Source organism: Sapajus apella, unplaced genomic scaffold (assembly GCF_009761245.1).
Source record: "Sapajus apella isolate SASKATOON/1434 unplaced genomic scaffold, GSC_monkey_1.0 scaffold62, whole genome shotgun sequence".
NCBI classification, from domain to species: domain Eukaryota; kingdom Metazoa; phylum Chordata; class Mammalia; order Primates; family Cebidae; genus Sapajus; species Sapajus apella.
The window spans coordinates 5,588,242-5,615,064 of NW_022437002.1; the positions used below are offsets into that span (position 1 = coordinate 5,588,242).

The 26,823-nt window shown below is 43.0% G+C and overlaps 1 protein-coding gene across 5 annotated transcripts in view; it reads right to left on the bottom strand.

Moving 5' to 3' along the window:
- CSMD2 (CUB and Sushi multiple domains 2) overlaps positions 1-26,823 on the bottom strand; it is a 617,682-nt gene that overhangs the window by 43,688 nt on the left and 547,171 nt on the right. For all 5 annotated transcript variants that reach the window (XM_032246841.1, XM_032246839.1, XM_032246837.1 and 2 more), the window contains 7 exons: positions 24,726-24,914; positions 19,743-19,928; positions 18,796-18,990; positions 16,637-16,810; positions 14,825-14,998; positions 3,818-3,991; positions 2,239-2,427 (listed from right to left, as the gene is read on the bottom strand). In XM_032246841.1, the coding sequence (XP_032102732.1) occupies positions 2,239-2,427; positions 3,818-3,991; positions 14,825-14,998; positions 16,637-16,810; positions 18,796-18,990; positions 19,743-19,928; positions 24,726-24,914 (1,281 nt within the window). The remainder of the gene's footprint in view (positions 1-2,238; positions 2,428-3,817; positions 3,992-14,824; positions 14,999-16,636; positions 16,811-18,795; positions 18,991-19,742; positions 19,929-24,725; positions 24,915-26,823) is intronic.

Sequence of the window (26,823 nt, forward strand, 5' to 3'; positions counted from 1 at the left end):
CATAAAGTTAGTTGATAAAGTGGCAGCAGGATTTGAGAAGACTGACTGCAGTTTTGAAAGGGGTTATACTGTGTCGGTAAAATGCTATCAAACAAACATCAGCATATGCTACAGAGAAATCTTTCATGAAAGGAAGAGTCAGTCCATGTGGCAGACTTCACTTGTCTTATTTCAAGAAACTGCCATAGCCACACCAGCCTTCAACACCCTGATCAGTCTGCAGTCATCAACACTGAAGCAAAGTCCTCCACCAGCAAAGAGTATGACTTGCTGAGGGCTGAGATGATTGATAGTATTTTTTTTTTTTAGCAATACAGTATTTTTAATTAAGGTATGCATATTTTTTGGCATGATGCTATTGCACACTTAGACTATACTGGAAAACTAAAAAATTTGTGTGACTCATTTTATTGCGATATTTGCTTTATTGCAGTGGTCTGGAACTGAACCTGCAATACCTCCAGTGTATGCCTGTATATGAATATAGTTACCTATTAATTATATCAATAGCAACATTAACAGGAGTTTGGGGTAAGCTGATTCCATCCCTCATGCATAACTTTGGTGGGTTCAAGGCTTCAGTGAGGAGGTCACTTCTCCACTGAAGCAGCAGCAAGAGAACTAGAATTAGAAGTGGAGCCTGAAGATGTGACTGACTGCTTCAGATAAAACAAGCAATGGGAAAAAAAGTTACTATGGATAGGGTCGCTTTGATAAAAGCTGTATTTTGCCAGAAGATAAAACAATTTGAGCCCATTAGGGGCTCTGACTCTCAGCTGGTACCACCTTATATAGGTAGTGTCCATTTCTGACCATAAACAATATGCTGGTCAAAAATGGGATTGGATGGCCAGGCCAGAGTTCTTAAACAAGGAAAATAGAAGCAGTGAGCAGCTATACCAGGCTCCTGTTAGACCTACAGGCATGAAGGCATGAAAAAATGCAGTCGTCCAGACTGGAGGGCCTACGAAATGTATATAATCTGCCAAAGGTAGGTGAATTGCTGAATGGCCTTAACTGCATATCCATTACTCCACCTGGAGTGCATCTTCACCTCTGCTACTCGGAAGATGGGGGAGAGAAAAATCTATGTGGATTCACCTTTAGGAAACAGAGGGGAGAGCAGGAGACCAAGGGGTTCCTCTTCTCATAGGACATGTAAGGCCAGTGACCAGATGTCAGGTGATATGGTTTGGGTGTGTCCCCACTCAAATTGCGTCTTGAATTGTAGTTCCCATAATAGCCACGTGTTGTGGGAGAGACCTGGTGGAGGTAGTTGAATCATGGAGGCAGTTACCTTCATGCTGTTCTCATGATACTGAGTGAGTTCTTACGAGATCTGATGGTTTTATAAGGGGCTTTCCCCCAACTTTGCTCATTCTTCTCTCTCCTGCCACCTTGTGAAGAAGGACGTGTTTGCTTCTTCTTCCACCATGATTGTTAGTTTCCTGAGGCCTCCCCAGCCCTGTAGAACTGTGAATCAATTAAACCTCTTTCCTTTATAAATTACCCAGTCTTGAGCAGTTCTTTATAGCAGTGGGAGAACAGGTTAGTACATCAGGATTCTGAGCACCTCCCCAACCCCTTTTAAAAAACATGTCCCAATATCTTTTCCTAACAATAATTAATGTAGTCAATTTATTGAGTAGCTCCTATGTACCAGATACTATGCTGGCACTTTATTATAGGGTTTTTTTCTTTGATCCTCTAATAACCCTATGGAATAGGTACTGGCATTATTTTTATAGATGAAGAAACTGAGGCAAAAGAAAAAAAAAGAAACTGAGGCTCTGAGAGGGTAGTGAACTTTTCCCAAACCACACTAATTGTTCAGTGGCAAAGCCAGAATTTCAGTCCAAGGTGGTCTGCCTCCAGAGTCTGTGGCCTTTCTGCTTCAGTCCTTTAAAGGGAAGGGGTTTGTGTGCTGTCTTTCTGGAAAGGCGAGGAAGGGCCAGTTCTGAAAGAAGGGAATTCTGTAAGCTGAAGAGGGTAGAAACTCTAGAGAGGAAAAGGACCAGGCCTCTAGCTAGGAAAGTGAGAACACAAAAATTGGTATGGTAAGTCACCCAACAGGAATTCAAGAAGGAATCTAAAATCTCAGGAGTAGCCAGAGTGACTATCTCCATAAGACAACACACACATGTGCGCACACACGCACACACACACGCACAGAGGGGAGGACTGCTCTTTGACATGGGCCACCCCATCTGTCATTTTGAGCAGGTGACATCTACTTACAGAGACACTGTGGGCGGGGACGGTCCCATGTGCCATCTCCCTGGCAGCTGAGCACTGGGGTGCCCAGGAGGTAGAAGCCATGGTTACACTGGTAAGACACAGTGGTGCCGTAGCTGAACCTGTGCGGGCCGCTGGCATGGACCTGACGAACACTGTTTTCTTGGTGTCCAGGATCTGTACAGTTGATGACTGCAATTGAACAGAAGTCCAAACAGACATGGATTCCCAGTATAGCAAAATCCTCAGAGCAAAACTAGGCAATGAAGCAGACCCTATCTGGAGGGTGAGCTGGTTCTGAGGTTGCTGGACTTGTCGCCTCACCTTGGTTGCCTGGTCAGAAGATTCATCATTCCATGTCTGGCTAGACATCACCTCCTTAGAGAACCCTTCCTGCCTCTTCCCCGACTGATTACCCCCTCTCCGGTATTTGCTGGCACAAATCGCTATTGCTGACTTTACCAGCCTCTGCTGTGACTTGTTTGAACACATGAATCCCTAGAGGGCATTAACTTCGAGTCTCCGTGTGTCTCATCCTGGCACCATGTGCCTCCCACAGCAAAGCAAGTCAGTTGTAAAACTGATGCGTTGGAACTGACTTGCACAGGGGTTGGGCTCTTTTGAAAATGGTTTTTATCACTTTTATGAATATTTCAGGAACACATTAATATCCTGGGGGATATATTTGACTTTAAAATATTAAAGCATTTCCAAAGCAGCTTAACTCAAAATCAGGGTAAGACTTTAGAATAATGACAATATTATTCACAATAATGACAATATTATCCATAACGCTTGAATGTACTTTTCATTCCAAATATCTTCAAATCCGTTATCTTACCTGAGACTCAACCTCATTATATGAAGTGGGCAGGAAGGTATTTTTTAAAATCCCTAAGCCTTTAAGGATTTTTACCTTTGATGAGCCTCTCTGAGGCTTCACTGCTGTCAAAAGCTTCTAAAAGCATTAGAAGCTATTTCCTAAATACTCCAAATGGGGCCAGAACATTCTCTCTTCCTTCTGCCTTTTGAGCCTTTGGCTTCCTCTCTGTGTATTTTTCCCTAGCCCTCACCCCCTTTATCTCAACTTTTAGACTCTCTGCTTTTCAATCCTCTGCTTTTTCATCAAGAATGGGGATCTCTTAAGTGTAGTTCCAAAGGAGTTGCAGCAGCCATCTTGCAACCATGAGGAAAGACCAAGATATTGCTCCTGACCTCATTGAGCAGCTGCAGAAATAATATTACTTTTAGATTTCTTGTTTATGTGAGAAACATAAGCCTCTGTTAAAAAATAATGGGGTTTTATATGATAATGATGCATTATTTGTTCTATGAAATGTAAATAGGAAGATCTGAAAGATAAAACTAAGTTTTGCTTTCCTTATATAACCCATGATGATGAAATTTTATGTGGCTGTATCTAAGGGTTGAGAAAGCCCTCATTTATGACCCTTTTCTGCCTCATCTTCCCTATCTGGGTCAGAATGATGCCAGAATGAGTTCACTGGCTTCTTTTTTGAGCTACAGAACGACATACGGCAGAGATGATGGGGAGTAGAGTGGGAGAGAAAGGGTGACTCACTTCTGCAGGTGGGTAGCATGTCACTCCACTGCCCGCTGGCCAGGCATTGGGACCTAGCAGCCCCCTCAGCCATATACCCAGGGTTGCAAACAAACTTGACCACATCATTGAGGTTAAACTGGTTTCCCTGAGTGAGGCCGTTGACAGGGTTGCCTGGGTGTCCACAGGTAATTGCTGTAACCAAAACAGAAGATAGGTAAGCCCTCCTACTGTTCCATACCCCTCAAAATTTATCCACCTCTCACCTGGCATCTCTTTTGCACATCAGCAAAGTTCAACTATAAGTTTAACTTCAATTTCTTTTGCTGTAAAAGCTTTATAAACTGAAATTGTCAGGGGAACATTCTGTCCTTCTTGAAGACATGTCTGTAGCTTGGAAGACTTGAGATCAATCATTCTATGACTTTCCATAGGGTGTTAGACCTGAACTGTGGTTCTCCGTGGTCTGAGCGGTCAGTCCTATCTTATTTTTCTTGCCTATGATGCCTTCAGCTGTCCAGATCCATTCTTAATTGCTGGGTATACTTATGGCCACCCATAAGCTGATTTAGGCCCATCCTCATTCCTGAGCCAACCTTGTAGAACCAGAATGAATATTAACCAAGCCTGGTGCAGAGTTCAGTCACCCTGCTAGACCAATGGCCCAGGCAAACTGGGGAAGCAGAGCTGCTGTCTGGAGAGAACCCACTACCTTCCACTGCTTCCATCGGAAGGGAGTTCAGTTAGTGCACCTTGATCTGTGCAACCTGGGGAGAATGAGCTGGGATGTTTGGCTCAGCATCCTCTTCTTCGAGGGACCTAGTTGTCTGCAGGGAGCAATGTTCTCGACTGCTCTTGGCTGTTGGGGAGGCAGGTTATCCCCAACATTGCAGGGCTGCATGCCCCACTGCAGCGTTGCCTCTGTGAGTGGGTGAACCCATCTCATTCTGGGTTCATGCGGCAGCCTCCATCTGGCTCTCACATTAAGCTCCATTTTCCAACTTAGCCTTTATTAGTAATCAAGGTAATATTTGGTCCTCCACCTACCACTGTGTTTTGTTTAATGGTTTGCTCAGACATGAGCAGGGAAGAGAAAAGGGATGTGGTATTTGCAGGCCACGATGCTTACCCCTGTATCCCACTGATTCCCGCTTCCTCCCAGTGGTATACCTCACACCACCTGGCTGCACTGGTCTCCTGGAGGCTTCATGAATATACAAAGCAAGTTCCTGCCCCAGGGTCTCTGCATTTGCTTTTTATTTCTGCCTGGAACATTGTTCCTGCAGATATCCCTTAACTCCTGTTCTCTTCTCAGGTCTCTCCTCAAATTAACCATGTCAGTGAGGCCTTCTTTAGTCCCCAGTGGGCCAGCACTGTCAGGTCCTTTGCTCCGCCCAACCTCTCTCCATAGCACTGTCACCAACTAACACACCATACAGCTTCCGTATCTGTTTGCTGCTTAACACCCTCAGCTGAATGCAAGGTCCTGAGGTCAGGGACTTTGTTTTGCTTATTCCTACATCCTTGATGTATGTACCAGTGCCTGACATTCAGCAGGAGCACGATACATTTTTGCTGAGTGAATCAGCAAATGAGTAAGTGCATGAATGGATGGATGCCTGGGCTTCTGCTTTGATCCTGAGTCCTTAGTTCTACTTTGTCCCTGCCTGGCACCAAGGTCTCATGGGGTTAAAGTCTCACATGATGCTTTTACCAAGCCTCTCACTTTGTTCTGTGTTTTAGTTGTGGGAAGATGAGGAACCACAAGGGATATTATCTTTGCCCAATACTTAAATCCACGAGGATCCCACCTAAGACCTAAATGATGATAATGGGGATGGGGCTGTAAGATGAGGCAGCACCTAGTCTTTGCTGTGGCCAGATCTGGTGTTTTCTGGGCTAGTTCTCTTTTGTAAATCTCAATAGTGGCAACCCTAACTCTAGTGGAGGGGGCCGGGAAGAGCAGGGGACATGCTGTTAGTGGACCACAGGGGTTCAAAGCAGCCTGGTGAGATGAGAATGGGCTAGGAAGGTCACCAGACCAGGACTTCCAGCTCACTCTGCCCCTTCCTGACTTTGGGTTTGAGGATAATTCACTTTGAGGCTTGGTTTCTATAGCTGCAAAGTAAGAATTTTGATATGCATTTCACAGGGTTGCTTTGAAAACAGATTCAATTCACATATTTACTTATAATCAAATGTCTACTGAGTGCCTTTTATGAGCTAGGTGCTCTGTTACAGAGTAGAAAATGCAAGGAAGAACATGATATGTTCTCTGACTTCAGGAAGCTCATTTCACAAACTCGTAGGGAGACAGGCAGGGAAGCCAGTGTTAAGCCCAGGGGTCTGGTACTGAGATAGAGACCAGTGCAAAGGAGTGGCTTCTACCCTCCACTGGGAGGAGATGGGCCAAAGAGGGTCCCATAGGGAGTGGCATGAGGTCTGATCTAGGTCTCAAGGGTGAATAGGGCTTTGTCAGGTTAAGAAGATAGTGGGAGAGCAGGGATAAGCATCACAGCATCTGTGAACCCCTGAAATTATATGCAAGGCCCTGGGTGTTTGCAGCCAGTTTGGGAAAGGATCCATTACTTTCACCAGATTTGGAAAACGTCATGATGCCCCTCCCCTGAGGGTAGAAATTACTCATATAAAGAGAATAGTGTTGAGGATTAAAACCTTTGGGGTTGGGTGCAGTGGCTTACGCCTGTAATCCCAGCACTTTGGGAAGCCGAGGTGGGCGGAACACCTGAGGTCAGAAGTTGGAAACCAGCCTGGTCAACATGGTGAAACCCCGTCTCTACTAAAAATATATTTAAAAATTAGCCAGATGTGGTGGCGTGCACCTGTAATAGCAGCTATTTGGAAAGCTGAGGCTGGAGAATCTCTTGAACCTGAAAGGCGGAGGTTGCAGTGAGCTGAGAATGCGCTCCAGCCTGGGTGGCTGAGTGAGACTCTGTCTTAAAAAACAACAAACAAATAAACAAACAAAAAACCTTTGGGAATAGCACTTTTTGAAGGGCAGATGTTAAAAAAAAAACCTATAGGAAACCTAGGAGTGATCAAAAAAGTGTAAAGCAAAGCTCTATGGGAGTAGTGTCATACAGCCAAGAGCCTCAAGAATTGTCAGACACACTTGATAGATCAAATAAGATAAAGATGAAAAACTGTCCCTCAGATTCATCAATAGGACCATTGGTGACTTGAAGTGTCCCCTGCCTGGTTTGAGCTCTTACCCACTGCTTCTCACATATTCCCAAGCCACAGGCCCTGGACCAGGAGCAGCAGAGGAAGCTGCTGCCACCAGGCGTCATCTCTGATGCCCCCATGTAAGTTCTTCATGTTCTCTTTAGGTCCCAGGCTTTCTGGCTGCTGGAAAGCTTTGGCTGGCACCTCTCAGATTCCTGCCATGCAGTTCCTGGGAAGCAGAGGCTCTGAGCATTTTAGAACATGGCCTAGGACCAGAGGTCCTGTTGACTGGGATGGAAGTTCTTTCTGGCTAGAGCAGATAAGTAGTGGCCTTTGCTGCTATTGAGAGGGGAGTGGTGGAAGCAATTAGTGTAGGGAATTCTCTCAAGCAGCATGGTCATGTGATGGTTAGTTTCATGTGTCAGCTTAGCTAGGCCATGATACCTAGACATATGGCCAAACATTATTCCACATTATTCCAGATGTTTCTGTGAAGGTATGTTTTAGATGAGACAACATTTCAATCTGGAGACTTTGAGTGAAATAGATTCTGAGGCCCTCCATAATGTGGGTGGGCCTCATCCAATCAGTTGAAGGCCTCAAGAGATAAGGCAGCCTGCTATCCCTGGAAGAAGAGGAAATTTGACTAGCAGCCTGCCTTCAGACTTGAACTGTGACTCTTTCCTTGGTCTTCATACTGCTAGCCTATGCTGGTGATTTTGGACTTGCCAGCTTCCACAATTGCATGAGCCAATTCCTTAAAATAAATCACACACTCTCTATACACACACATCCTATTGGTTCTGTTTCTCTAGATGACCCTGAACTAATACAGGCTGCCACAGGCAGAAGAATAAGGCATCACCAGGGGGAAAGTAGAGGTCCTGATGAGACTTGAGCACTTAATAGGGTTTTGAGCACACTTCAGGACAGCTAGACCTAGTTTCCTAAGGACAGAAATGATGTATGACACATTCATGTTTATCCTCAATACCGAATACAGGGTCTGGCATGTAGTAGGCTCTAAGGAAATCTTTCTCGAATATGGTCTTTGAAGCTGAGGGAAACAGAAAGGGAAGGTCCATGGCAACACAGAAGAGGATTAAGAACAAACTAAGCTCACTAAGGGGGCAGCATGGAAGGAGATCCAGAGACTGGTGGAGGGATTAGCCGTGGGCTGGGAGAGAGATTCTTCTACTAAGGTGAGAGAGAAGGGGCAAGGACAGTTGTACACAGAGTAGATGTGTGAGTGGGGAAGCTGAAAGGAGAAGCTATTGTCTGATGGCTTCTATCATCTCTGCAGAATAGAAAGTGGTATTGTATGATTAGCTAACAACAGTTGGGGCTTGCAGTCATTGTCTCACTTAATCCTCACAATGCTATGAGGTAGGCACCACTGTTATATCCACAGAAAACAGAATTTCAGAGGACATGAGAGACTTGTTCAAGGGTCACAGTTTCTAAGCAGCTCATCTGAGTTTTGAACCCAGCTTCTCTGATTCCAGGCTGTCTTAACTGTTTAATTTAGTTATTTTCTGAGAATATAGGTAGGGATAATGGAATATAAGTCTTCAGAAAGGAGGGAGACTTGTGAAACAGCTGTGTGGGGAATGGGCAAGGGGGCTGATGGAGGAACGAAGAGGGCAGCTGGAAAGTTTTGAGAGTCTGGTTGACATTGGAAACCTTGGCTTTATAAGTATTGGTAGCTAACATGGTGCCTGGCACAGAGTATACACCACAGATATTTGTTCTTTTATTCTTGCTTTCCTCCTCCAGATAATTCCCAAGGCTCTGTGCTCTAAGAAAGAATGGGGCTTAGTATAAGAGATTCTGGGAGAGGAGATCCAAGATGGCTGAATAGGAACAGCTCTGGAGTGTGGTTCCCAGAGAGAGCAATGCAGAGGGTGGGTGATCACCACGTTTCCAAAGGAGTTTTTACCGCCCATAGACCAGGCCATGAGTATCTAGCATGGCTGTTTCAGCTGGCACTGTGGGTTTACGCACAAAGACTCACACAAATCTAGGTGGCTATTTCAACGAGTGCCTGGAACAGCTGGAGGACAGAACCACCCATTAAACTGAAAAAGAGGGGGCTGAAAGCAGGGAGTCAGGTGATCTGGCTTCACGGGTCCCACCCCTACAAAGACCAGCAATCTGAATGGCTCTGGATTGAGTGTCTCAGCCTAATCTCCTTAAACTAATAAGTAACTTCAGTCTCAGGATACAAAATCAATGTGCAGAAATCACAGGCATTCCTATACACCAATAACAGACTAACAGAGAGCCAAATCAAGAGTGAACTCCCATTCACAATTGCTACAAAGAGAATAAAATGCCTAGGAATACAACTAACAAAGGATATAAAGGACCTGTTTAAGGAGAACTACAAACCACTCCTCAAGGAAATAAGAGAGGACAGAAACAGATGGAAAAACATTCCATGCTCATGGTTAGGAAGAATCAGTATCGTGAAAATGGCCATACTGCCCAAAGTAATTTATAGATTCAATGCTATCCCCATCAAGCTACCAATGACCCTCTTCACAGAACTGGAAAAAACCACCTTAAACTTCATATGGAACCAAAAGAGAGCCTGCATAGCCAAGAAAATCCTAAGCATAAAGAACAGAGCAAGAGGCATCATGCTACCTGACTTCAAACTATACTACAAGGCTACAGTAATCAAAACAGCATGATACTGGTACCAAAACAGAGATATAGAGCAATGGAACAGAACAGAGGCCTCAGAAGTAATGCCACACATCTACAACCATCTGATCGTTGACAAACCTGACAAAAAAAGAGCAATGGGGAAAGGATTCTCCGTTTAATAAATGGTGTTGGGAAAACTTGCTAGCCATGTGCAGAAAGCAGAAACTGGACCCCTTCCTGACACCTTACTTAAATTAACTCCAGATGGATTAAAGACTTAAACACAAAACCTAGCACCATAAAAACCCTAGAAGAAAACCTAGGCAAAACCATTCAGGACATAGGCATAGGCAAGGACTTCATGACTAAAACACCAAAAGCATTGGCAACAAAAGCCAAAATAGACAAATGAGATCTAATTAAACTCTGGAGCTTCTGTACAGCAAAAGAAGCAATTATCAGAGTGAACTGCCAACCAACAGAATGGGAAAAAATTTTTGCAATCTACCCATCTGACAAAGGGCTAATATCCAGAATCTATAAAGAACTAAAACAGATTTACAAGAAAAAAACAAACAAACCCATTCAAAAGTGGGCAAAGGATATGAACAGACACTTTTCAAAAGAAGACATACATGAGGCCAACAAACGTACGGAAAAATGATCATCATCACTGGCCATTAGAGAAATGCAAATCAAAACCACATTGAGATACCATCTCACAACAGTTAGAATGGTGATCATCTATGAACTCTGCAACTGAAGATATTATGAATTGTGTTTATCTTACATCCTTTATATAAAGGAGTATATAATAAATTCATTATTTATTAAAAAAAAATCCAGAGACAACAGATGCTGGAGAGGATGTGGAGAAATAGGAACACTTTTATACTGTTGGTGGGAGTGTAAATTAGTTCAACCATTGTGGAAGATAGTGTGGCAATTCCTCAAGGACCTAGAAATAGAAATTCCATTTGACCCAGCAATCCCATTACTGGGTATATACCCAAAGGATTATAAATCGTGCTATAATAAAGACACATGTACATGTATATTCATTGCACAACTGTTTACAATAGCAAAGATATGGAACCAACCAAAATGCCCATCGATGATAGATTGGACAAGGAAAATGTGGCACATATACACCATGGAATACTATGCAGCCATAAAAAATGATGAGTTCGTACCCTTTGTAGGATGAATCTAGAAACCATCATTCTCAGCAAACTGACACAAGAACAGAAAAATCAAACACTGCATGTTCTTACTCAAAAGCGGGTATTGAATAATGAGAACACATGGACACAGGGAGGGGAGCATCATACACTGGGATCTGTTGGGGGGGACTAGGAGAGGGACAGTGGGGGCGTGGTGAGGTTAGGGAGGGATAACATGGGGAGAAATGCCAGATATAGGTGACGGGGGGATGGAGGCAGCAAACCACCTTGCCATTTGTGTACCTGTGCAACAATCCTGCATGATTTGCACATGTACCCCAGAACTTAAAGTACAATAAAAAAAAAAGTGATCCTGAATTCTGTGATGTGATGGTGGCAGCATTACCACCCCACTACCATTACCATCATCATGATCATCACACAACAGTAGCAGTAGCAGCAACTGCTGCTTAACATCTGGATCAGGCACTGGCCTAACCATCTTATGTGTATTAATTTATTTAACGCTCCTAGTAGTCTTTGAGGTGCCTGCTTTTTACAGGTGAGAAGACTAATACCTAGTGAGGTAAACCAACCTACCTACAGTTACATAGCCGCAGGATATCTGGTGGTAGAGCTGAGATGTAAACCCAGGCAATCTGGGTCTACACCTGAGTGTCTAACTACTTTACTCACTGACTTTGAATATGGTCCAGTCTAACATTCAATGTCTTTAAGCCAGGCAAACATTCTCCATCCAGACCCCAAGAGTTTCTATTATTTATTACCTAAATCTCCTTATATACATTGGGCACCAATTTCCTGAGGGCATTTGAATGGTCATCTTCTCGGTAAAACTAAATATGTCTTATTTAGATACATCCAAGTGACTGAATATAGATGGATCTTTATTTTTTTAAATTTTTTTTTGAGATAGGTTCTCATTATGTTGCCCAGGCTCATTTCAAATTTCCAGGCTCAATTGATCCTCCGACTTCAGGCACTGAATAGCTGGGACTACAAGCATGAGACACCGTACCTGGCTTGGGTCTTGCTTTCTGTAAACATTAAGAAGTAATTAAGACTAATTTTCATGTATTGTTTATTGAGAAATTCTCATTATTTTATGGTCCTGTCCCATATATAAAAAGCCAAAAGAAGAATTAAAATAAAATACCTCCTTTACAAAAATTAAGAAGGAAAACCTGCACTTCACATAAAGGCTCACTTTAGGGAAATTTTCAAAGTGAAGAATTTTCCAAGTTAGTTCGAGGCAGCTGAGGATGGATAACAGTGGAAACCACACTGCCATGTGTGTACCTATGCCACAATCCTGCATGTTCTTCACATGTACCCCAAAACCTAAAACACAATATATATATATATATATATATATATATATATGAAAAATTCAGATTAACCAGAAGAACAAATAATAGAAAACCCAGGCCTGCAGACTAACTAGAAGCTAGAGAGTGCTACAAACTTGAAATTACATGTAAGTTAGAAATACACACTAAGCCCAGGCAGAGTTACTTCTCGTCCTTCTGTTCCAAGCTTTTGTGGAGAGCAAACTGTATGAAAGAGAAGAGAGGAGCAGGTGAAGGGCTTAACACTGCTGCTAGAAGGAGAAAATCCATCTTATATGTGAATATATTGAAAAGAAATCTTTGTATGTCCATGTACAACTACAGAAAAGGGACATAAAAATGTGTGTGATTCTCCCTCATTGCTCCTGGAAGAAAATAAAATGACATCCTCTGAGTGATAAAGAGAAAAAGAAGCAATGATTGGAAAACCTGGGGTTCTGCAAGACAAAAGAAAAACAAGCAAACAAACAAAAATGAAGGACACTCAATCTTTCCCTTACCACACACTCACACACACACTCACACACACACACATACAAACACACACACAAAAGCCTTATATTTAAAATAAAAAAAACCAAAAACCAAAAAACAAAGGCAAACATCCAAGGGAGTCAAAATGAAATAAAGAAGGAAAACTGATCAGAGAGAAAGACTTTGTAACACCGACAGAAGAGGGTACTACTAAAGCGCACTAAAGCCATAAAATGAATAGAAAACATCAACCTAAATGTATACAAAGTTATTTTAAGAAAAAAGTAGAAAAGAATTCAAGCATTTCATCTGATGAAAACCTCCTCACCAAAAACAAAACAAATGAAGCATAAGAAAACTGGAGCAGCATTCTAAACTGAACTAAATATTCTAAGTAATTTAAAAACCACCTGAAAATCAGAAAATCCAAGCTAAAAGCACAAATGGACAGAAGGTGGAAGAAAATAAAAGAAAACTGATTGCATGCTTTAAAGAGAAGAAAAAGACAAAACCATCTGAGAAATGAAGACTATATATATAAGAGCCCCAAGAAAGACTATTCTAAAATAATAATTTAATAAGAGTTACTGAAGTAAGTCAGGCAAGAATTCAAGGGAATTAAAATGAGATAAAGAGGTAAAAATGATGAGAGAGAAAGAGGCTGAGAAAGAAGACAGGCAAAGAAGATTCAACTCACACATAATCAGAGCTGATGAAGGAGGAAAAAACAGTGGGAAACAAAACAATACTGATATTTCAAACCATAATCCAAGAAAAATCGTTAGAAATAAGACCTGAATCTACATGTTCAAAGACCCACAGAATGCCTGGGGAAATTGTTTTGGAATAATTAACTCTGAAGCATGTCCTAGTAAAGATACTAGACTTTAGGATAAAGGGAAAAATAATTATGAACCCAAAAAATCACCAAAAAACCTACAAGAAAAATAGAATTAAACTAATATTATAATTCCAAAAGTCAAATTCATAGAAACAGAGAGTAGAATGGTGGTTATCAGGGGTGGAGAAGTGGCAAAATGGGTGACGGCAAAATTAAGACCAAACACATCAGTCATATTAATATATGTGAATGAGTTTAACCAACTAAAAGAAAAAGACTGTCAAGATAGTTCATAAGGCAATTTATGCTGCATACAAGAATCACACCTAAGAATCAAAAGGCTAAAATAAATGGCCAAAGATGTACTGGCAAAATAATTAAAGTAGGAGTTGTAAGCTTAATATGAAGCAAAGTACAATTCAAGCTAAAAAATATTAAAAGTGACAAAAAGTCATCTTTAAAGGCTAAAAACCACAATGTGCAATGGAGATACTAGTTATGAATATCTATGCACCAAATAACATAGCAACCATCTTTATAGAACAGAAACAACAGGAAGTGCAAGGAAAAGAAACATACTACTAATAAAAAACTTTAAATACATCTCTCAGAATAAAACAGATTCAGTGGGTGAAAAGTAAGAATGTCGAGGACATAGACAACATAATCAAGCAGATATATCTCATGGACATATGAATAAATGATGACATCCTAATACCCTTTCTTCTCAAGTACACATGAGACATTCATAACAACTGACCAACTATTAGGTCACAAAGAAAGCATTGGTAAATTCTGTGAAGTAGAAATATTATATACAATGCAATAAAAATTAGAAATTAATAACATACTGAAAACAAAAAGGACGTTCCACCTAGAAACAAATCCTTCTATTAAAAATTTTCTATGTAAAAGGGGAACTCAATACCAAAATTACAGAGTTTCTAATAAATAATGAACATTTATTATTTGACTCTATAGGACACAATTAAAGTAGTGATCACAGGAAATTTCATAGTCTTAAACACTTATAGCAATAAAATTCAGTAGAAATGAAATAAAAATAAATGAATTAAATTTCCACTCAAAAGCTAGAAAATGAACAAAAATATAAACCAAAAGAAATCCAAGGAAGGAAATAATAAAAGACAAAACAGTGATTAATAATGCAGAGAACTGAAAATATTAGATTGACAATGATTTAAATTTTGAAAAAAAAATTAGCAATCATACCAAAAAAAAAAAAAAAAACCCTCTAGCTAATCTAATTAAGAGCGAGAGAGGGAGAAAGTCCATGTTGAATCTGAGCCCCGTGACTAGGGAGAGTGGATGACATACTTACGCACACAGAAAGGGGTCTTGCCCGACCAGTGATGATCCTGCTGGCAGATGCGCACAGACATGCCGATCAGGCGGAAGCCAGCGTTGCACTGGTACACTACACTGCCCCGGTAGCTGTAGTTCTCCCCATTGATGTGTCCATTGATGATAGGCTCTGGTGTCCCACAGTGTCCAGCTTTGGTGAGGGACGGGGAAGAGAGTACATCAAAAAGGAGCTTACAGAAAATGGAGTGGAGCTCGGTCTGGGTGGCGAGAGACAGGGATGGCGGGGAAAAGGACCAACTATCGCACCACTCATCATTTTTCCCACTTCTCCCCGAGAGTAGCAATTCAGGAGTGACTTCAGGAACCCTCGACATGACAGAAATAATGTTGAGGACTTGGCACCCCAAATCCTAAGGCTGTATCCCAAATGGCCACTCACTTCTAAGTTTCAGTTTCTGTGTCTCTACACAGGTGTGTGCAAAATAATCACTGTTGCCTCCCTGCCCCCAGTATCATCCCCCTCTTTTTCTTACCAACCAGATACAAAAAAGCCATATATGTATGTACACCCAAAAACCCAAACTCAAGAGCAGCTCTCTTTTTTTTTTTTTTTAAACAGGGTCTTGCTCTGACTCCCAGGCTAGAGTGCAGTGGTGCGATCTTGTCTTATTGCCACCTCCACCTCCTAGATTAAAGGGATTGACCAGCCTCCCGAGTAGGTGGGACTACAGGCACACACCATCACACCCAGCTAATTTTTGTATTTTTAGTAGAGGCCAGGCTGGTCTCGAACTCCCAGCCTCAAGTGATCCGTCTCAACCAAAATCTTTTATCTTCATACCTTTATAGTGTCTGGCATACATTAAAAGCCTAATGAATATTAAATAAATGAATTAGTGGATGCTCATCTGGACAAAGCAGCTTTTGATTGCTGGGATTACAGGCATGAGCCACAGTGCCAGGACTGAACATCTTGTTTTTTACTGAGCATCTGCTGCATGGAGGGCACCATTGTCTACATTAAGGCAGTCAAAACCTGGCTGTGTTGAAACAACTGTGTAAATACAGATGGTTTGGCTAAATTCATCTTTCCTTCCTTCTCCTTGAGTAACACCTAGGTGAGTTCTTTTTATTATATGGTATTTGGGTAGAGTATATTCCTGGTATTTCCACCAGTTTCTGTTGGCTCTCTGTGGAAATAACGGGCTTGGGACATGGGCAAGACAGCACTGTTCACCCCAGGACAAACCATCCAATCTATCCTGTGAGGCTTATGTGGCTGGGGCCCTCTTTTAGCCTCTAGGGGTCCAAGAAAGGTGTAAGAGGAGACAGAATCATAGAACCAGAGAGTGGATTAGCCATGGAGAAAAGGATAAATTTGTCCTTTGTAAGCCAGGTTGTTTTATGTTTCTGTCATTTGCTTAGTATATATGTATATGTTGCTATATTGTGTGTAAAATTTGCTAATAGATAATATGAAAGGTACTTAAGGCATGTTACAGGGATGTGTCTACAAGTTTGCCAAAAATGGAGACTGGGGCTATACTCATTATATAAAGGCCAATAGGAAGGGATTGTTTTTCTAACCAGAATGAAACCCTCAAAGGCTTGTCTCTTTAGATCTGAAGTTCTCATTCCTTTGGGTGGCCCAAGAGAAGCTATTCCAGGGTTTTAGTCATGCCTGATGCCCAACAGTTGGTGATCGGATTAAGCATTTTATGTCAGTAGGCGAAATGATCCTGTTCAAAGACTGGATCCCAGCTTTGGAAAGATCTGTTCTATCTCGAGGAGAAAAACTGGGAAGGTTAGGCCTGGAGAGGTCACTTACCAAGGCAGCGGACTTCAGAGCCACTCCAGAGCCCATTGGCCATGCACTCACGCACCCGGGAGCCCACCATCGTGTATCCAGAATTGCAGGAGAAGATGGCTGTCGCCCCGTAGACAGACAGTGTTCCGATGCGGTGCCCGTTGGGGGGAATGGGGAGCTCTCCACAGGAGATGACTACAATGATCACAAGATGCTCAGTAAGCCAGCCCCAAGAGGAGGGACGTGGCTGCTTCTGCTTAGCAACAATCGTGACAAAAACAAGACCTGTTTAACCTTACTCTGCTGGAATTCCTGGCCAGAATATGGGCTGTGATGCTGACTTAGGTGATGTGGCATCTCAACTGGAGGTGTTTCCAGAAGCCCCCGAGGGGTGTTCAAATGCCCAGCTCCGCTGCAGGTGTCTAACTCACCAGCTTTGGAGATAGGGCCCCAGCCTGTGTGCTTTTTAAATCCTTCTCAGGGGCTGAGATGTGCACTGTGGTTAGGAAGAGACGGCGATTCTGTGGTATGCTCCTTAGTGACCTGGGAAGACGCTGCTAATCAATTTCCTTTCCCTTCTTTTATGAGCCCTGCAGCAGCCTCACACTTTTTTCCAACAGAGCACTGCTGAGAGCCTCTGGCTGATGTATGAGGTGAGGCCTAATCACCAAGGCTGCACTGAAATATGAGTGGCTGCATTGTAGTGAGACTGTCAAATGCTTGTGACTACTCTGCCACACATGTGGTTACATCCCACTGTGCAGACTGCACCAGTGTGTGAAGACAACAGTGTCTTGGATCACTGACATTAGCTTTTTTTTTTTTTTTTTTTTGCGATGGAGTCTCACTCTGTCGTCCAGGCTGGAGTGCAGTGGCACAGTCTTGACTCCCTGTAACACCTGCCTCCCAAGTACTTGGGATTACAGGTGGGCACCACCATGCTGGCTAATGTGTGTGTGTGTGTATTTTTTTTAGTGGAGATGGGGTTTCACCATGTTGGCCAGGTTGATCTCGGACTCCTGATCTCAAGTGATCCACCCCCCTCAGCCTCCCAAAGTGCTGGGATCCATGCCCAGCCTGGGTCACAAGCATTGGAAGACATCATTCCTCTTCCTGCCCAGTCTCAAACTCCCACTTCTCACAGACCACTTCCTTCTACCTCTTTAAATCACTTGCTTCCTCTATGACATCCTCATTGGTCACATAAATATTATGAGCATATTCCTATTGTAGTGGGAGATATTCCTATTGCAGTGCATGCCGTGGTGAGCCACTCAGAGCCTGTTTTAGGACTGAAGAAGGACTTATTTCCCCAGCTGCTGGCAAACAACCCTTGGCTGTCAGCCCTTTTCAGATTGCTGTGGTTGAAGAATCCTCCCACCTAGGCAGGTCATGTCCCCTTCCTAGAACAGCCTGGCATCGAATGGCTGGTCAGTGTGGTAGTATAAAGGCTCTGTTGCTCCAACTTGTGACAATTCTCAAGGGCCATCCCAGCTGTAGAGCTCCCTGGGGGGTCAGCTGGGGGTTTCACGGATACTGCATCAGAGCTAAATTCTCCCTCTGCCCAGTCCTGCTTCCTTCCCTCCTTTCCTTTCTCTTCTGCAGGTGGTGCTCTCAAGAGCACCCTCTAATAAGCCTCTGTCTCAGTGTCTTCCCAGAGACTCTGACCTTTGAAACTATATTAAAGAACCAAAGAAAAACAATTGACAATGGAGAAGGCGGGCAGGTTTAGGTGACCTATCCCCTATGCTACCCTCATTCCTTTCACATACACTCCCATTTCAGGTCTTATCACACCACATTATCATTGCTTCTTTATGTGTCTGCCTCTCCAGCAGACTCTAAAGTCCTTGTGGGCAGGAACCAAAATCTTTTATCTTCATACCTTTATAGTGTCTGGCATACGGTAAAAGCCTAATGAATATTAAAGAAATGAATTAGTGGATGCTCATCTGGACAAAGACAGCTTTTGATAAGATGAGAAGATGCTAAGAAATACTTGCTTAAAGGAGTAGGCATTTTCCCAGCTCTTGATTCTACTAGATGAGAGTCTAAAAAGCAGTACACTGCAGTCCCTGGTGGTACCCCCATTTTCCCTCGCCCCAGTCCACCTCATGCATGAGACAGCTTAGGTAGGAGGGACTCTGCCAGACTTGCCCACCCTCCCCTCCTGGGCTTACTTTGGCAGGTGGGCGTAGAGTCCCCGAGGCTCCATTTGCCATTGGCCTGACAGCGGATGACCCTTTGGCCAGTATAGTAGTAGCCAGGGTCACAGATGAGCATCAGCTGGGCCTGGAACTGGTACTGTGTCTCAAAGATAAGCCTCCATCGGCCATGCTCCACGCTGATGCTACTGATATCAGGACAGGTCACAGCTGGGGAAATGAGGAACAGGGAGGATTAATTAATTAATCGTGGAAGATCTTGCAAGAACCCAGATCTAGGGACTTGGAGACCTTAATGCAATCATGAAGAATCCAGACATCTTCAGTTCACAGGCAGGTTTGATAAGTGAACAGAGTGGGTTTGGTGGGGATGTGGCAAACTGGGGAGTACAGTTCTGCTGAAATATTAAAAATAAGAAAAGAGAACTAGTACCCAGTCGAGGTTGATTATTGAATGTTTGAGTTCCACTGGGTTAGATTTTCATCTTTCAAGAGAAGATAAATATGGATTTTAATGTAAAATGTCTTGATTTTAAAAGATTGTGAAGTAATTCAAAATTTGTTATAAAGCAACATGTAGGCCAAAAAACACAACAAAACCAAATCCTCTGTCTTTGGACTGCACATTATCATGCCATTTTATGATCTGGCCTAAAAGTTGTCGTTTTAGAGCTTTGGAATCAAGGGACATTCAAGCAAACTTTCTGACAGGTTTTCCATCTAAAAGGGAGTGGACCAGGCTGTTCTTAAGTTCCGTGGTGGTTTGCGGAAACATCAGAGCACAATGGTCATCAATGCGGAGAGCAGTTTCAGTACTTGCCTCCTCTTCTGAAATCCCCCAATCATCTCCATCTCCATGGGTTTTTTCCTCATTTTGGTGCTTTTAGTTCTCTCCTTGTAGGAATCTCTCCAGCTGCCTATTAACCCTTCCTTACACCCACCTCCATTGCCCGAGGACTCACGGACACACGGTGGGGGGACATTGTGGTTGCTCCATAGGCCTGTGTCCAGACACTCTGCAGTGGCCTCAGTGCCTGCCTGGAGGTGATAGCCTTCGCTGCAGCTGTACACAGCCTTGGTTCCCACTGTGTACTCCTTGCCAAACACCATTCCATTCTTGGGGGCCTCAGGAAGCCCACAGGAAAGAGCTAGCAAAAGGAAAACAATATCATGAGCATTTCTGGCTTAAGATGGTATTCTGAGAAACTATTTTATCCTTCCTCCCCTCCCAAGGTCCCAATAAAATTGTAGTAAAAACTAATAAAAGGGTAAAGTCTCATAATAAAAAAGAAAACGGGAGGATCATCAGTGGAGGAGTGTTTTTTTTTTTTCTTAAGTTTGGAAGAAGAAATGAAAATAGAAGTGCAAAGAAGCTGTAGCTCAAAGTATGTGGGAAGGAGCCTCAGGATGAAACCAGTTCTCTGCTATCTGTTCCCACAAACACAGTGTAGAGGCATTCAAGCATCTACACTCCAAACAAAAGAGAGGATTTTCTTTCCCACTGAAGGAGAACTCTCTTAGGATGAATTAGGGCTGCTATGGTGGGAGTTGGCATCCCAGAGGAAAGCTCTTTTAATTCTAGGGTTTATGGTCTCTTGGCCTAAAGACTGCCCCATTGCCTGCCCAGGTCTACCACATACTCAACTTCTCATTGATAGGAGACACTTAGTGGGCCAGGATACCTGTATATAAAAACAACAAAGGTAATCCACATCTCATACCTGGAAAAACCAACCTGGCTCTTACTCTTAAAATATGATCAAGAATCACTATACAGATGAAGAAAATCAGCAGTGTGAACAAGACAAACCAAGATAAGGTTTAAAACAAACATCCCCTTAGGAATATATATCTTCTATTTCCTAAATCTGTTCCTAATTTCCTTCTACTATATATCTTCTGTTTCCTGAATTAGGAAAATCTATAAGAGCTTTGCACAGGGATGATCTCATTTTTGTAATCAAGATATAAAAGACCAAAGGAAATGTGCTGAAATGTTAACACTGTTACGAAATGTTTCTGAATTAGGAAATAGAAGATATATAATCTTTAAGCTTCTGATCAGTAGTATCTTGAGAAAGTCAAGGTGACATATGGTACTCATAAAATAAAATCAGTGTGCTCTGAAGAAAAAAACAACAAAAAGAACAAGGAAGAGCTCTTTGAATTGAAAAATACGATTGCCAAAATAAGCATTAAATAAAAAGGTTGCAGATTCAAAGTAAATTTCTTAGACTATAGGAAAATAAAGAGACTCAAAATAAGAGAAAAGGATTGAAAACACAGAAGATAGATCCTCAATACAGGAGGTCCAGCGTCCAGCTGTTCAGAGCTCCAGAAAGAGAGAACCCCAAAAGCGGATGGGATGGAATTATTATAGATGCAAATTTCTCAGAGCTGAAGAGAGACAGAAGTCTTCAGATGGAAAGGGAGCCAAAGGAATGCAAAGAGAATCACTCTTAGATTCACCATCATGGAATTTTGTGCATCTAAGAAGTCCAAAGACACATAGGCATTCCTCCAAGTTCCTAGAAAGAGAAAAAAATACAACATAACTGTGAAGGAAGAAGAAACAAATTGGCATAAGACTTCCCATTGGCAACACTGAGTGTTTAAAGATAATGGAACAAACCAACTTCTGAAGAAAATGATTTGTAAACTAGAATTTTGCCTACTCAACTGACCAAGCATGTGTGAGGGCAAAAAGATAGACACTATCAGAAATGTAAAGTCACAGAAAATGTACCTCTCATGAACTCTTTCTAAGGAATTTACTTAAGGATATACCTCATGAAAAAGGGTGAAAACCAAGAAAGGGCAAGATATGGGATATAAAAAATGGCAGAACTAACTCAGGAATACAAAGAAAAGGAATCTCAAAGTGGCAACTCAGGAGAGAAATGTCTGCAGCAACATGACCAGGGTCATTATTTTATAAGGAGTAGGGTCGACATTATGTTTATAGGAGGAATATGAATTACTTAGGAAAGAGTAGATTATTTGGTCTTTGAAAGAAAATAATACTTATAAATCATCCTTGCCCTTTGATAGCTTGGAGGGTATTACAGATGGAAAGACTAATCCGTCAAAGTGCCCACTACTGCCTCCATCCACTATCCCCTTTGGCAACTAGTCTAGAGCTCAGACCTCCTTCGATCAGAGCCAGAATAAGCTTGGGCAGAGTCCCATTGAGATTGCCTAACAAGATGCTTGATGCTACAAGAATTTCCAGAACCAATAAAAGGCATCAGGCTGGGGTTCCATTATGAATAGGGGAGGGTAGACTGTTTAGAGGGAGAGAAGTTGGAATACCAAGATGGAAGAAGGGTCTAGACATGGAACCCTCCAGAAGAGGAGGATCAGGAACACAGAAGGAATGAGAAATCAGGGAGTGTGTAAACATGAGACTCTTAATGACTATACAGAAAGGCTTTGGGCTTCTTCACTGGTCCTAGGTTAGTCAAACTGTCATATCAGATCAACTATCTACACAGCTTCTTTGAATCTGTAGGGAAGAAATGCTTGTATCTCCACTGGTGTCTTGCATGGAGAGTCAACCCAGGGAGGCCAGTGAAGGAAGCGGGCAGCAGCCACTTCTCATAGGCCCTAGCCTGGTCTTGCTTGTATAAATAACTGAGGGGACAGAAGATAATACTCTAGCCTGAGATACTAAAAGCCTGTGTTTCATGATCTCTATGCCAAAATGCAGGTACCCAAACCCAGTGGTAAGAGGGACACTTCCTGTGGGTAAGAGGGGAGGGGATACAATACAAAGTATTTGAGGCTTGTGGTGGAATGAGATCTCCGAGGGAGAGAGACATGGGGTGAGAGAATGGATGGGGAAGGAGAGAGAAGGCATTAGGAGGCACAGAGTCTCTAAAGGAGGAGTGGAGAAATCATGGTTTGGAAGCAGCAGTAGAGAACTGGAAGAATGCCAGGCCCTTCCTGGCCCAGAATTGTGCGGGAAGTAGGAGGTGGGTGGAGGGGGATTAACACGCCACTTGAAAGGGCCACAGCATATGCGCTCTCAGAGGACAGCCATGGTCTCCTTGGAGGGAGGAAGTGAAGGTAGCCTGCTGGGTATGGACTGAGGGTGTATGCTTGCTGGCCATGGAACTAGGATTCCAGAGAATGCCAGGGGAGGCTCAGAGGAAGGGCATCAGTGGGAGGCATGGTAGGGGTGGCATAGGGAGAAGACATGCACAGTAGTATGAAGATGGGTGAATCAAAGCCTGGGGGAAGTTTAATTTTGGGTGGTGATGTAAGGTAACAGAAATGAGAGGCTTGGTAGGTTCCAACTTGCTCTCCGGAAAAAAGACTTGTCCATGTTAATGCAGTTAGAGACGCAGAGACCAAAGCCAAATGCCATTTGCCATTTGTGGACAGCCAGTTCACTGTGACCTTTGCTTAAGGCTAAAATAGATTATTAATAGCACATTGTTTTTGTTCTTTGAGAAAGCCCAGGCACAGGCGAGAAGGTTGTGAGGATTAGAGATGAGAGACGTCATTAAAGAGTACTTCACCACTACTGGGACCCAAAGGAAAAATCAAACAGCAATGTGATTTCCTGTTTTTATCTATGCAGTTGGCAATGTCTTCTTTTTTTTTTTTTTTCTTTTTAAATGCAGTGCATAACATTGAGACTGCCAGAGAAAAGACAGCTCTCATGTACTGCTATACATGAGGACAAAACTTTCTGGGGGGCAATCAGTATTGACAGCTGTCAATCACATATGATGTGACAATCTCACTTCTGGGAATTTGCTTTAAGGAAATAAATATGTAATATTCATAAAGATAGAATTATAAGTTTATAGTCACAAAGAATATAGAAATTCAAATGGCCATAGAATGATACTTAAATGAATGTTTTCTCATAATGCTGTGCCACCATTGAAAATAATGGTGAGGAAGTATAATATTAACAACAGAGGCCAGGTGCAGTGGCTCATGCCTGTGATCCCAGCCCTTTGGGAGGCTGAGGCAGGTGGATCACCTGAGGTCAGGAGTTTGAGACCAGCCTGACCAATATGGTGAAACCCCATCTCTACTAAAAATAAAAAAAATAGCTGGGCGTGGTGGCGGGCGCCTGTAGTCCCAGCTACTTGGGAGGCTGAGACAGGAAAATTGCTTGAACCCAGGAGGCAGAGGGTACAGTGAGCTGAGATTGTGCCACTGCACTCCAGCCTGGGTGACACAGCAAGACTCCATCTCAAAAACAAAAACCAAAAAACAAACCAAAAAAACCCACCAACAATAATAGTATGTAATATATGTAATAATATATAGTTAAATATACTCCCTCACCATTATTTTCAATGGTCACACAGCATATCGGAAACAAAATCTATAAGAGCTTTGCACAGGGATGATCCAATTTTTGTAATCAAGGTATATAAGACCAAAGGAAATGTGCTGGAATGTTAATAATGGTGATCTCAGGTTTTTTGTTCATTTTCACTTTTTTCTTTTGCATTATCTACAGTTTTTTTCTTCAGATTTTTAGTTTGAGTGTATATTACTGTAAGAGAAAAAACTCATAAAATATAAAAGGTAATGCATGTAAACTGACTGGTACATTTCAAGTGTTTGATCAACCCATTTGCTCTATGAGCCCAAGCCCAAGCATCTCCGCAGCTGGGAGCCCTCCCCAGCTGACCAGGAGGAAGGAGGGCCACCTCTGGGCTCCTAGAACACTGATTGTGCTCATGACACAACACTTCCCTCCTCTGTCACTTGCATTGATGTGCTCACATACCCATCTCCCCCGTGGATCTCAAAACACTGAGATTGCTATGCACTACAGGTCTTCAGTAAATGCTGGTGGAAAGAATGAATTAATTATCAAACAGTAAACCCACATTTGGAAGTGAATAGTCCTGGACAAACCCAAGATGTGAGTTGGATCCGAGCTACCTGTGGCCCCCTTTCCACCTGCTTCTCACCTTGACAGAGAGGGATGGCTTCACTCCACAGGTGGTAGCCTTGGGGGTGCCGGGTACAGATCGCCATGCTGTGTCCTACCAGGCGGTAGCCGGCGTTGCAGCCAAAGTGGATGGAGCCTCCAGGTTGGGTGCTGGTCTGGCCTAGGATGAAGCCATGGAGTGGAGCCCTGGGCAGGCTGCAGTAAGGGGCTGAACAAGAAGATGAGGTTCAGGGAACCAGTCCCGGCAGGAAGGCAGACATGGTCTTCTGTGCAGGCCCTTTCCCCTTTCTTCTCCCCCTATCTCCTTGTCTTTGCCACTGCCACGTCCTCTGCTACTGAGGAAGGTCTGAGTGGTGGATGTTGGAAAACACCCAGCCAGGTTAATAAAGCAGAAATAAAACAAAGGAAAAAAAAAAACCCGCTTCATGAAGCACTGGTTCCCTTTTGTGGTCCAAAGGCAGATTTGGTTGTATGGCTAAGTTCAGGCTCTCAAATCCCTTCAGCTCCCAAACAGACTTAGAAAGTAGAACCCAGTGGGGTTGGTTCCAGAAAGGTGTGACTGCAGGAGGGTGAACTTTGACGTTAGTCAGGCCTGGGCTCAAGTCCCATTTCTGATCTTACCAGGTCTGTAATTTGGGACAAATCACTTAGCTCCAATTTCCTCACCTGTAAATTGGGACTAGTAATTCCTACTTTGGACAATTTAAGTTGTATATAAAGACTGCATACATAAAGCCCCCAGCACAGCATGGGGCGCTCGTTATTCATTGCTCATTAAATGGTCATTCTCCTTCTTCGTGTTGTGTAGGGGAATGCACTGAGACAGACCTGTGGCAACTTGGGACACACGTTTCCCTACAGTGCTCATTTCCCCTCCACATATGGCTTCAACTTATTTCATTCATTTATTCAACAGATATCAAGTATCTATTATCTTCCAGATGTTGTTCTAAGTGCTTGCAATACAACAATGGAGAAAACAGACCAAAATCCCAGCCTGGGTTAGGTGCAGTGACTCACACCAATAATCCCAGCACTTTGGGAGGTCGAGGTGGGTGGATCACACGAGGCCAAGAGTTTGAGGACTACCTGGGGAAACCTCATCTCTGCTAACAATACAAAAAATTGGCCGGGTGTGATGGTGTGTGCCTGTAGTCCCAGCTACTTGGGAGGCTGAGGCAGGAGAATTGCTTCAACCTAGGAGGTGGAGGCTGCAGGGAGCTGAGATCCTGCCACTGCACTCTAGCCTGGGTGACAGAGTGAGACTCCATCTCAAAACACACACACACACACACACACACACACACACACACCCCAAAAATCCCAGTTTAAAGGACTCACATTACGAACCCTGCCAGGGATCCTCGGGGGAGTTCTGTGAGGCCAGGAAAGAGGGATGACCAAAAGACCAGACAGATAATGATCTTTGTTTGCCCTAGGAGTCCCTGGTTGGGTCTTGCAGGCAGAGATGGATAAGGCAGGATTCGGGTGTGGGGCCCTTACTCACAGCCGCCCCACGGTGAGATCCCCTGGCCTCTTTTTTTGTTGATCACGTCCTTCTGCTGGTGAAATTAGCATTTTAAATAGCTTCTTTCCAAGCCGGATTTGTTTCTCTACTCCTGCTTTGCCCCCTGTGCTCTATGTGTGTCATATCTACGTGGTTACCTCCCTCAGGAATAAGAATCTCAGTTGTAAAATATACCTAGTCACAGTGACAGACGCAGGTGCAAATTACACTCGTCTACTATATCTGAATTATTAAGGACTAATTGTTGCACCATGTAATTAATTTATTTTCTACATGGCATAGGTATTGTAATTACAGCTGACTCATTATCCCCAAGCATGTTAGTCTTTAGAACATCAAGGAAAGGGTAATTCCTTCATAGTGTTCGGTGCCTAATTTAGCAAACAGCATAGTAAGATGGTACTAAACCGCTGTATTTCCTGTTTGAGTGAGCAGCTGCCAGGTACTCATCCTGAGTCATCCCTAAGAGGCACCTTAAGGTTTCTTTTCATCCTGTGGACACTGAGGCCTGAAGTAGTTAAGTGCCTTGCCTAATAATCCCAGAGCTAGTGAGTGAGAGAGCTGGTCACTGATGTTGGGGCACACAGTC